At 33.4% G+C, this 13,085-nt stretch overlaps 1 protein-coding gene across 17 annotated transcripts in view; it reads left to right on the top strand.

Annotated features, from left to right (window-relative positions):
- Positions 1–13,085, top strand: part of ANKRD17 (ankyrin repeat domain 17) — a 193,160-nt gene that overhangs the window by 37,168 nt on the left and 142,907 nt on the right. The window contains exon 1 of one of the 17 annotated variants that reach the window (XM_036271101.1): positions 3,145–3,657. The exons of 15 other annotated variants lie outside the window; for them this stretch is intronic. In XM_036271101.1, the coding sequence (XP_036126994.1) occupies positions 3,604–3,657 (54 nt within the window). In that variant the 5' untranslated portion in view covers positions 3,145–3,603. Of the gene's footprint in view, positions 1–3,144; positions 3,658–13,085 lie in introns of those variants that run through there. One more of the 17 variants, XM_036271107.1, reaches the window with a different exon arrangement.

Raw genomic sequence — 13,085 nt, 5'->3', positions numbered from 1 at the left:
TTGCTATTTACACTTTAATGCTTTTGCCATTGGCATAAATAAAAGATCTTGTAACACTGAAATTCATTTTAGGCAAATGAAAGGCGTGTTTTTTTGCCTACAAAATAAAATTGAAGGAAGGTGGCTCACTTTTACACACTGTGTCCATAGTATCTTATGCTGTGGCATAGGTTACATATTAACAAAAAGGACCAGAAAATAAAATTAAGAGGAAATAATTATTGTATAACAGAATTATAGAAATTCTGAAATACAAATTTTCTGAAGTGTAAATTCTGTCTATATGAACTATTTATTTTGTTGTTGTTGTTGTTAATCCTCACTGGAGGATATTTTTTTCATTGATTTTTAGATCCAGTGGAAGGAAGGGAGGGATATTTTTTTCATTGATTTTTAGATCCAGTGGAAGGAAGGGAGGGATATTTTTTTCATTGATTTTTAGATCCAGTGGAAGGAAGGGAGGGAGGGAGAGAGACAGAGATTGACATAGATTTGCCTCTGCAGGAGCCTGGTCAGAGTTGGGGATCAAACCGGCAACCCAGGTATGTGCCCTTGACCAGGAATCGAACCGATGACCCTTGGGTCCAAGGGCTGATTGTTTAACCATTGAGCTAAGCTGGCCAGGGCTTTTGACTGTTTCTTATTGTGACCTATAGGTAGTAGTCATAGAACAAATGTTTTTGTCATTAGAAATTATTCTGGCCCTGGCTGGTTTGGCTCAGAGGTAGAACATCTCCTGCCGACCAATGAGTCCCAGGTTCAGCTGTGGCCAAGGGCACATACCTTGATTGCAGTTCGTCCTGGCCCTGGTTGAGGTCATGCAGGAGGCAGCCAGTCGATGTGTCCCTCTCATGTTGATTTTTCTCTCTCTCCATTTCTCCCCTCTCCTTCCCACTCTATCTGAAGATAAATAGAAAAATATCCTTGGGTGAGAGTTAAAAAAAAGGAAAGAAATTATTCTGATGACAAAAATAATTTAAAAGGAATTAGTATGCGTTACTGGATATCAAGTGATTCTTTTATTCGTGCATTTGTTATTTAATCAACAAATGCTTAAGTTCCTGGCCTATGCCAGAGACTGCTGGCCTTGGCTATATATACATTGGTTAGCAAAGTGTTGCTTACTTTCATCAAGCTTCCTTTCGTTCTGTCAGGAAGTGAGATGACAGTGGTACATAAATACCCATAATTCTATAGAAAATCCATAATTATATATTTATTGTTAAAAAAAAAAAACTAGTCAGAAAACATAAGAGAAGTGCCCTAATATTCCTCGAGCATAAGAGAAGAAGAGAGTGAATGGTATGATTGACTTGAGCCTTAGGGGGCTAGATTTCTTGTCATATGAAGTTAGCCGGTTTTTGGCTTATGGAAAACAGTTGCTCCAATGTGAGAATTCTTTGAACTCAAATCTATCTGCTTGCTTATGTTAGAGGAAGGTTCAAAAAAAGAGAAACTTTATTGATGACTTAGTCTAAGGATGAAGCAGTTTATTTGAAGCATAAACATAATTTTTTACCTGGAAGGTAGGAAATAGTAAAAGCCAGTTTGCTAGTTTTTTGTAAGCTGGGTCTTAACAGTGGAAATTATTTTGTTTGAGAACACTTCAAATGCCAGACATAGCATTATATATGGTCTGAAGAAAAACATTATTTTTAATACCATTTGTGTTCCATTAATTTCACACAGCCTTTGGAATCTGATCATTTTGGTTTGAATCCTGACTCTGCCATGTAACTGTGTGTATTATCTGAGACTTGATTTTCTCATCTGTAAAATAAGAATAATCATCTGGAAGAAGTATAGCAGATGATTCAGAGGATGGACTCTGGAACCAACTACCTAGATTCAGATATTAGCTTCTCAACTTAATTAGCCCAGTTGGGAGTAAGTTGGGCAAGTTACTTAACCTCTCTGTGCCTCAGTTTTCACATAGGTAGAATTGAAATAATAGTCCCTTCCTTTCTTTTAGGATTATTTTGAGGATTAAATGGGTTAATATAATATGATGGCATATGACAGATAGTAATAAGCGCAATGTAATTATTAATGTTATTCTTTTAAATCATCATTTAGAGTTATTGTGAGGATTAAATAACATGTTTATTGGGGAAAAAACATATTGCCTGACACAGTATGGGTGCCTCTCAATATCAGAAACTGAGTAGTAGATACTTTATCTCATTTGATCTTCATGTAAACCTGCAAAAAGAAATTTTATCTGTCTTATTGACTATACCTAGAACAGTTTCTGATAAATAGTAGATGTTTCATGTTGAATGAATATTACCTCATTTTACAGATTAATAAATTGAAGCCCAAGAAAACTGCACAATTTCTTTCCACTAAAATGTGGCATCACTCTGGGGAGATGTTATGGGCATTGTCATTCATATAATCACTTTCTCAGCTTAGATTTGGCCATATGTGTTAATAACTTCTTTTTCTACTAATTTTTTTCCTTTTTTAAAAACAAAATTTGTGTTTTTCTTTTTCCTTTTTGTGTATGTGTGGTTAGGAAATTTTAGACCAGAACAACTCTTCATTTTAGAACTATAATTAGATTAGTTATTCTGCACTTAAAAGGATCACTTCAAATTCAGTTTGTGTGGCACTCCTACAAGTGCAGTGTTATGTTATTAATACCACAGAGCATAAAACATAGTTCCTTTCCCATTGAATTTTTTAATATTCCAGATTACGTTGGGAAGAAATTTGACAAAGTAACAAATTTTACTAAACTGAGAAGCATTTACGTAATTAATATAATATTAATTAGCTATACTATCACTCACTTTTGCTGTTTAATGATCCAGATTCAGTGTTTCTGAATTTCAGTTTTCCAAAATATCTTCGTCTCTTCTAATATTTTTTATAGGGGAGGGGAACGGTGTTTGATTATTAAATGAAGTAAAAGGCATTTCTAGAAAATGAATATAACTGTGTGTTATGTCTTGTTTTAGTATTTGTAAATCAGTTGAATGTTAATCTTATTCTTGTAGATAGTTTCAAACATACTAGTTTATAGAAAATCATTTTACCATTTAAAAAATCTATATTAAGATAATTTTTGACACCCTTAAGTCAACACCTGTAATATTATATATGTTATATAATGCATTTATCTGATGTAGCAAATTCCTAATTTGGTGTTAACCTTGCCTCCATTGTGTATGTAATACAGCCATTAATCTTACTACACGGCTTTACTAAGGATAAATTGCTACGTAACCCACTTCAACCTCTTTTGTTCAACCAGGAAGCCAGGCGTGTTAAATAGCTTTTAAAAATATATATAGTTATGTCTTTTTTGAAATTTTAGGGTTTTAAGTTTTGAAATGGTAAAATAAGAGACTTTATCAATTTTGTCTGTTGAAATTACTTGACAGAAGTTTGCTTTGGAATAGAGCTTCTGTATCTTTAAAAAAATACACAGTGAGTCACCCCTGCTCTTTTGGTAGATGCCTGGCTAGTGAACAGCTAAGCTGCTTTAGGCATGTAATAGAACATTCCATTTCCTGTTCCCTTGCTGACACAGAGGAGTGTTCCTGCTGGCAATGATCTAATCATAGTGCAGTAAGAAACATGGCAGTTTGATAAAACATGGTGGAGACAGCGGCTGAAATGGAAGCATATGTTCTAGAAGACATTCTTGAGGTAGGGCTAGGTTTGTAAATGAAATGAAAGTGAAATCTAAACAAAGAAATCTTATCTGTCTGAATTATTTTTCAGATGAATAGATTCCAGGAGAGAGCGAAGAGAGGCAGAGCATAAAAGCAAGATACGATCAGACCTTATTCCGTGTGGGAATGTGCCAGTCAGATTCATGTGTTTACTAAACAAGTCTAGAATTATTTTGTCTCAACTTCATGTTTCATAAATTGTAAGATATTTTTGATAAGACATTAAAAAAAAACCTGGCTTTGGACTTAATAAAAAGCCTGTGCTTGTAGTGACCTTTAGATTAACTCATTAGAAGGTGGGGTCTGAAAAGCAGCTTTGAGTAGATTTAGTATCATATGTCTCAGAATTCATTTACATATGTAAGCCTAAAGCTCTGCTTGCAGTTAACTATTAAAAACTGCTGGTTATTTTAGTTTTGAGGATAAAATCTGGTACAATCTGGTGCTAGGTTTTTCATGTGACTTTGACTATTATAAAATAAATTATTAAATACAAATTAAAGGATCTTAATATTTAAGGCACTAAAGCTTCAAAGCTCACAATGAAAACCTGCATTTTGAGTCATGAGCATTTTAAATTATATTTTCTTTTTTTTTCTTGGTTGTATCAATTTTATAAGAACCTAATTGAGTATGTAAATCAGTTCAAGGAAATACATGTCAGAGTGAAACTATAATTGGTTTTGGATTTGGATGTAGTATATTGTCAAACATTTGTATTTATAGTTATAGATAGTTAAAACCCATTTTCTTATCTTTAGGTTTTAGGTTCATCCCTGCCCCCCATTAAGAAAAGACTGGCTAATTCAAATATAAAGAGGTTTCATGATGGTGAATGGTATTCCTAATACTCAGGCTGTTAATATAATTTATTAAATATTTTCCTATCTTCTGGAAGAGATTTGATTAGGGGGAGAGGGCTTGAGAGAATAAGCTGCAAAAGGAAGCTAGGCGGGGTTAGCAGGAGAAAAAAGCCTATGCGCATTATAAAGTGCTGCATGATCAATGAGCATTTTCTGGAGTCCCTCAGTGTGTGTGCTTGGAGCTGACATTGCAGCAAGTCTCATGGTTGTTCTGCAGAATGAAAACTGATTCCCTTGTATTATCTAGCTTCTTGCAGACACCTGCCAACATACTCCTTACTCCTCTCCTATGGGCTTATTGTCTGAATTGAATTCTCTGGTTAATTTCTGTTATTTCCTTAAATTTTTTTTTTTTTTTTTACTTTGATACTGTTAGTGAGTTTCCTTAGAAATGGTATGGTGAATTATCTACTTAGAAATAGTGGAATATACACTTTCATCAAGAAACTTAAGTAAATAGGAGTGGTTACATGACTTTAGTGGTTGAGTATAAACAAGTCTAATTATTTAGATTATGAGGTTCCAGTGCTAAATTTTCATTTGCTTTTTTAATTTTTTGCTTTGGATTTTTAAAAATTATACTTAATAGTGTACTCAATAGATCTATTTAACTTGTTTGGCCATTAAAAATTGCAGTATGTAACGGGTTTTAAAAGTCTTTTTTATTTTCTAGGAAAACCCACTTGAGCATAGTTTTATACCTTAAGTGTAGGTTCTAATGGTATTTTAGAAATTTGTTTTATGATTTTCACTAAAATTGTTTAATATCATGTTAAGATTTTACCATACCTCATTTGTTCATTGTTAGTAGTTATTAAAATAACCTGAAATTTTAATTATTTGTCCTAATTTTCAGTCTCTCTTAATTTGGTTCCTGTATACCTGTTGCATTAAACTATACTGAGTAGCTTTCTCTTTATTTAATATTATTTGATTTAACTGAGTACTTTTCCATAATTGTCAGGCCAGATGTAAAAATTTTCCAAGTAGTAATAAAATATGCTTTTATTCCCCAAATTATAAGTATTCATAATGACCTAATGCTAAAAATAAAAGTTCAAAGAAGATAAACTTGCTAACTCTTTGAAGCTAAGTGTACCATTTTCTAAAACATCTCATATTGCAAGTGAAAAGATACAATTACACAAGGAGCTTTCCAGAAAAATATTTTTATTTGTTTATAGGATTAACTCCTTGTACAAATGTCCAATAATAAATAATGAAGTTTGTCTTTATACCACAGTGACAATTATATTTTCATACCTAATATTGAGTTATTTTAAGTTTGTCACCCTAATTTTCATCTTTGTGACTTTATTGAACACCTGGAAGTTTATGTAGATTTCTGCTTATTTACATTAAACATTGCACCTCTTTGATTTTTTTTCAGAAAAATAGAAGTGTAGCTTGGTTCTTTAAATCATAAGATTTTAAAAGGTGCTCTTCTTGAATCAAAATCATCAAAATTTTAAGTAAAATATTTTAAGTTTCTAAAACTTATACAACTGGAAGAGATTGATTTTAACTTATATTATTGCTTCTCAGGTACCCCAAGGTAATAGATTAAATAGAAAAGCTTAGTTACTTAAATTATCCAAATAACCTATTCAGTAATTTTTTCCTCCAAAGCAAAATAGCTAGAGTATGACTGTTCCTTTTGTTCACCTTAACTAATACTAAGGGAAATAGTCAAATACAAATGATAGAAAAGGGCTTTGAACCTGTTTATATATTGTCTTTTATTGCTGAGACATTATAAATTTAGAATTTTGATACTTTTCTTTTGTCATATGTGATAATAGATCATAGTACTTTCGAAAGATCAATGAGAAGAGAAAGTCCTCCAAACTTTTCTTGTTTGTGTGTGTTCCAAGTTTGTGTGACCAAGTGCTGTGTATATAAATCTGAAATTTAGCCCGGCCGGTGTGGCTCAGTGGTTGAGCATTGACCCCATGCACCAAGAGTTCGCCAGTTTGATTCCTGGTCAGGGCACATGCCCAGGTTGTGGGCCAAATCCCCAGTGGGGCATGCAGGAGGTGGCCAATCGATGTACTCTCTCATCAGTGTTTCTATCCCTCTCCCTTCCTCTTTCTCTAAAACCAAAAAAGGAAAAAAAAAACAAAAAACCTGAAGTTTATATGTAAGCTTTTTAAAATATATATATTTATTTTATTTTTTAAATCCCCAGCAGAGGATATTTTTCTGTTTATCTTCAAATAGAGTGGGGGGTGGGAGAGAGAAACATCAATGTGAGAGAGATACATTGACTGGTTGCCTCCCATATGACCCCAACCAGGGCCAGGGACTGAACTGCAACCAGGGCACATACCCTTGACCAGAATCCAACCCATGACTCTTTGGTCTGTGGGCTGACGCTCAAACCGCTGAGCCAAACTGGCCAAGGCTATTTGTAAGCTTTTTTTTTTTTTGTAGAAATACATGAAACATAGGAGAGGTCATTTCAGAAACGTAATTATTTTATATTCTAGATGTATTTATAATTGAACTGATTTTAGTAGTTTTCTGTAAGAATTGTTTTAGAAATGAGAAATTTTCACAGATATTTTTATCTTTTTATTTGAATTAAGTTCCAAATGCTTTGTTCAGGGTACAGCGTTTTATATACTTTTGCTTTTTGTTAATTCTCACCCAAGGATATTTTTTCATTGATAATCCAGATTGAGTGGGAGGGGAGAAGAGGAGGGGGGAGATAGAGAGAGAGAGAAAAAGAAATATTGATGTGAGAGAGATGCATCAATTGGTTGCCTCTTGCATGACCCCAACCAGGGCTGAGGATGAGCCCAAAGCCCAGGTACACGCTCTTGAACAGGAATCAGACCCATGACCTTCAGTCTGCAGGCTGATGCTCGCAACTGCTGAGCCAAAACAGCCAGGACAATATACTTTTACTTTAAAAAAGGAGCAATTTTTCTAAAAAATATTTACAGTTAAGAGTGACAGCTCTCAAGCCCAGTTTTCTTGCTTTGTCAGCTAAAGGCATGGTTTCTATCTCTACTTGATTTTACAGGTTATAATATATATGATAAAAGTCTCAAATCTTTATGGTTGTTGTTTAGAGATACAGTGGTGAAGGGTTTGGTTGGACCCTTTTACATTTATTATGGAACTATGTCTTGCTCTGTGTTTATCTTGACACCAGAGGGTTTTTTAAAAATTAGATTGAGAGAGTCACAGGAAAGTTATTGTTTCGTTTTTATTTGTCAGTATTGTGGGCTAATGGTACTGCCTTCTAGTTCAAGTAGAGGAAATGCTATTATTTTAGTACTGGTATAAAGTTACTTTTAGTAATGATATAAAATCTCCATGAAGCAGACTCTTTTTTTTTACATCCTCCCCTGAGGATATTTTTCCATTGATGTTCAGGTAGATTGGGAGGGAGAGTGGGAGGGAGAAACGTTGATTTGAGAGAGACACATCTATTGGTTGTCTCCCGCACAGCCTCAACCAGGACTGGGTGGGGATCGAATTGAAATTGAGGTAGGTGCCCTTGACCAGACTCGAACCTGCAACTCTCTGGTCTGAGTGCCGACATGCTAACCGCTGAGCGAAACTGGCTAGGGCATGAAGTAGACTCTTTTGACAGATACTTGCTATATTTCTTTTATTCTGTAAAATGTATATACTTATATAATACACATATATATTATATCAGTAAATCTGTGGATTTCTAAAGTTAAAGTCCTATATTAAGTATAACCATGGTGACATTTTTCACTAGGAAATGTTGTAGTACCTCTTAGGACAACATAAGTGTATAAGTTGATCTAGAGACAGAAAAGTTTAGGTAATATGTAAATTATTTGAATTGATATTAGTAACATTTTCAATTTACTAAAAGATTTTGGAAAGCTTAGACATGTTGGGTACATTGATTCTTACAGTTTTACTCCAGTAGTTAATTGAGCACCTTCAATGTTCTAGGCACTTGAAAATTTCAGAAGATAAAATGTCTAACATTGGTAATGAAACATTCTTGAATTTAGGATGCCTACAGATGTGTATTTGAATACTAATATCTTTGTTTACCTGAAGAGTGAAATCTATGCTTTCAGCATTCTGAATTTATCAGTGAACGTATTTTTCTTTAAGCACTGTTAGGTTGTATTTTTTATGCTTATATTTGTAATTGTCATGAATGCTGGGCTATCTAGAAGGTTTCTTTTTTTTTTTTTTTTTACCTTTTTGTCCTTAAAGATTTTTCTATTAACATTTAAGTTAGTATACAGAATATATGTGTGTATGTATATATATACATGCATACAATAAATTCATGTGTATGCTTATACTCTTCATACACATATTCATGTGCCTGCTATTTTATGCGTTATGAATATGTACTCTTATTTGAAAGTGGAGTTTATCTTGGAGGGAATGGGTAGAAGTTGTAACACTGCTTTCACACCCCAACTTTAGGGGAATGCAGGGGAATTAGTAGAAGAGACTTATGATAGCTAATAATCCCTGTTAAGAAGACCGATATTTTAGTGGAGTATGAAGGCTCCAAACAGCTTTCAAAATATAGTGCCACTAGACATCTGTGAATTAATCTGTTACTAGTATATGAAAGTAAAGGCCAGGTTGTCCAAATGCCACTAATCCCACATTAATTCATCCTAGTTCAGTGGTTAATGCATGCTGGAGAGAATGAATTAGGAAAGGTCATCTGCATCATGTATTATCTTCAAATACATGCAACAACATTGGCACTTTCCTGGTTCTAAATTGTTCGGGACCTTGTCTAAAAACTTATTCTGATATAAAGTGACTTGACCACTACAAAGTTGATAAGCATCAAAATCTTGCTTAGCCACTGGTTTGGTTTAGTATATAGTTTCCAGATTTGCCAAGCCAAAGGTCTTTTAGGAGGTATTTATAAATGTTAAATATCTGTTAAGATAACTTTTGTTTAATGGGTGGTTATATTGGCCCTTAATAATTTGGTCTTGGGTATGGAATCTGGCTTCTAACTAGCTGGCTATATATGTTGTACATAAGATGCCCACATAGTTTTATGGTGGCAGTAGTAATTGAGCACATTAGTTGCCATTTATTGAAATTGAAGTTGCACAGAGAGACTGTGCCAGGTGCTTCATAGGCATTGTTTTTTAATCCTCTAAATGACTCCATGAAGACATGGGTATCCCATTTTCTAGAATGTTTGTAAGGAAAAATTGTATAATCTGTGTAAATACTCAGCACCGTACTTAAGCACATAGTAAATACTAAACTGTTGGCTATTTTTAATTGATGATAACCCTCATATACTATTTTATGCTTATAAGTATCATTCCCCATTTGATAGAACAAGAAAATTTTAGCCTCACAGATGATTGGAGTAGCAGTTCTCAAATTCTTTGATATCAGGACTCTTACACTCTTAAAAATATTGAGGACTCAAAAGAGTTTTTATTTATGAGAGTTAGATTTATCAATAATTGGTAATTATAATGAAAAATTTAAAACATTTACATATTTATTTTAAAATAATATTAAAATCATTACATGGGTCTGATAACATTATATCGTAACATACCTTTATAAAAAATAGCTATTTTCCAAAAAGAAAAATACTATGAGAAGAGTGGCATTGTTTTACACTTTTCCAAATATCTTTGGAGATAATTAGACTCACATATCTGCTTTTACATTCAATCTGTTGCAGTAGATTATTTTGGAGGAAGTCTAAGAAGAAAATCTGGTCTCACTTATATGAGGATAAAAAAGGAAAGAATATTTTTTAATAACTCTTTGAGATATTTGTGGATATTCTTCTTTGATACTACTCCTAAAACTACTCAAATGTTAGTTGCATAGAGGTTATAGTGTGGAATCTTAAACATTATCAGTGAATTTTCTGAATTTTGTTAGGTTAAAATTCATTGGTTTATTGCACATTTTGAATGGATCTTCGACCCATGCTTAATTTCTAACATCATACATTGGTCATTTGGAAAATACTGGTTTACTTACTGATTTCCCAATACTTCTGCATTTTATTCTACAAAATGTTCTTTAAAAATCACATTTGCTAATACCACCACTGATCTCCTTAGAAAAGTAAAAATCTCACAGAAAGAGAATGTCTGCCAAATAAGTCTGAACTCTGTCTTAAGTAAAAATTATATTCCATGAAGAAAAGCTACTGATTTAGCTCACATTTACACAACTGTTATTGTAGCGACAGCTATGTATTTAGGTATGCAGTAAAAATGTTTTTATTTTGTTAAGAGAGAATATTAAGTCACATACTCATGGTTAAAATTTTTATGTTAGTATTTTTTACTGCTTTTTTTTTCTTTAAATTATGAGTGTGTGGCAGAGAACAGTATGATGATCAGTGCCCTGGCCTTGACCTTGATTTGTATTAAGGGGCCAGCAGTTTTATCCACCATTACTTTTGTATCATCAATATAAATGTCAACATAGTGAAACACAAATAATGTCTTGGGATTATAAAAATGTTTTGACCTCATAGATCCTCTGACAGAGTCTTGAGAGATCCCTGTGGATTTCTTTCCTTCAAGTACAATGTAGCAGGTTTAAAAGGTGAGAAAAACTTAGTGTAAGAATTTGAATATTGCTTCTTTTCAATATCCTGTCATAGATGCCTACTGGTTTTCATTCATTCAAGAATTTTTTTTTTCTCTGAGACTAAGTAGCTTTTATATTGTATATAAAATGAAAAATAAGATTCTAGTAATGTATATCTTGGTTATTCAAAGACTAAGCTATTTCAAATTCCTTTGCTTTGTAGCAAAATTGAATCATTTAAAACCTATACCTCTTGTATTTATATTTATATAAATATGTATACTTATTTCTATATTTTTACCATAATTTGAAATTGGCATTATAATCATGCGTTTCTATAGGAAAAGAGAAATGTCAGTAACATCTGTACATCAATTTCTACTTCTCAAATGCTAACCCTTCCCAACTTCAAGTTCTAAGCAACTGTTGAGATGAGGAAAGTATTGAGCCAGTATTAAACTGCGTGTTGGTTTTTTCTCCTGTCTGAATTTTTTTTTTTTTTTATCCTCACCCGAGGACATTTTTCCATTTTTTGTTCAGGTAGAGTGGGGGGGGGGGGGTGGAGAGGAACAGAGAGAGAGAGAGAAACATCGATGTGAAAGGAACACATCGAGTGGCTGCCACCCGCACAACCGACCAGGGCCGGGGACAAACTGCAACCGAGGTACGTGCCCTTAGTGGGAACCGAACCCTGGTCTCTCCGGACCGCAGGCCGACGCTCTAACCGCTGAGCCAAACCGGCCAGGGCTTTTAGTCTCTGACCTTTTATCATTTAGCCTCTTTCTCTGAGTTTTGATACCTGCTGCCAACTTCATTTTGATTTCTTTCTTTTTCCTGCTATAGATTGTCTGGATTCTAATCCTTTACTTGATGTTTGGATGTTGTGATCAGCCTAACTCCTTGCTTTCACACAGCCTTCATTTGTTGACCTTCTCATTTCATCTAACTAGTGTTTATTCTTAGCTGGTTCTAACCTTGAATTTATCCACTTCCCCAGTCCTTGTCACATGTTCTGCATTTGTAATTTATGCCCTGTCATCATAACAAAGACTAACATATATTTGTGTGAAATGTTTAAACAAGTGTGAGAAATAGAGTTTCTAAATTTCTGTATTTCATAAGGAAATACTATTTAAGATTTTCCAAAAACATGTGCTGGTGTTTTCAATGTTTATACACATATTAGAAATTTTTTTCTTTTTAATATTTGAAAATATTTGTATAATATTTTATCTTCTCAAGATATTTTTCTGAGTATCTCTTTCCTTTTGTTTATAGTATTCTTCATGAAGTAAATGAGATAAGAGTAGATAGAAAGGTTTCTCTTCTATAAAACTATATCCACTTAAAGAACCAAAATATTAACAAAATATTAAGCCTATGTATGTCATTTAATAAATCTTGTCAGGTTGACCATCATTTTATATTTTACGAATTATAAAGAATATATCTTTTATAAAATTATAGGTAAGTGAGACTGCTAAATTATGTTGACATTAATTTTTATGATTTCTAGATTATACTTAATGGGATTCCTTTTAAATTGTCTTGAGCTTTCAGTGTTATTTTATGATTTTATTTTATTCTTGGTGTATTCAGTGACTTAACATTGTATCTCAAACACAGTAAATGCTTGTTTTTCATTTTACTTAAAAAATGTTTTTATTGATCTTTTAGAGAGATAGAAACATCACTGTGAGAGAGAAAAACATCACTGTGAGAGAGAAACATCGATTGTCTGCCTTCTGCACATCCCCCACTGGGGATCCTGCCTGCAACCCAGGCATGTGCTGTATCCAGGAATCAAACCTGGACCACTTGGTCCACTGAGCCATGCTGGCCAGGCTTGTTTTCATTTTAATTTGAGGTAGTGTGTAATGAAGGAATCACCTTTTGATCTTTTTCTTTGAACTCTTAGCTCTGGTTAGGTGTATACATGGAACTAGAAAGGAGAACTAAAAATCATTCTTGTTACTCAAATCAACTC

Source organism: Molossus molossus, unplaced genomic scaffold, assembly GCF_014108415.1.
Source record: "Molossus molossus isolate mMolMol1 unplaced genomic scaffold, mMolMol1.p scaffold_m16_p_1, whole genome shotgun sequence".
NCBI lineage: Eukaryota > Metazoa > Chordata > Mammalia > Chiroptera > Molossidae > Molossus > Molossus molossus.
The sequence above is the reverse complement of the archived record's forward strand: the minus strand, read 5'-3'. Positions and strand labels throughout refer to the sequence as shown.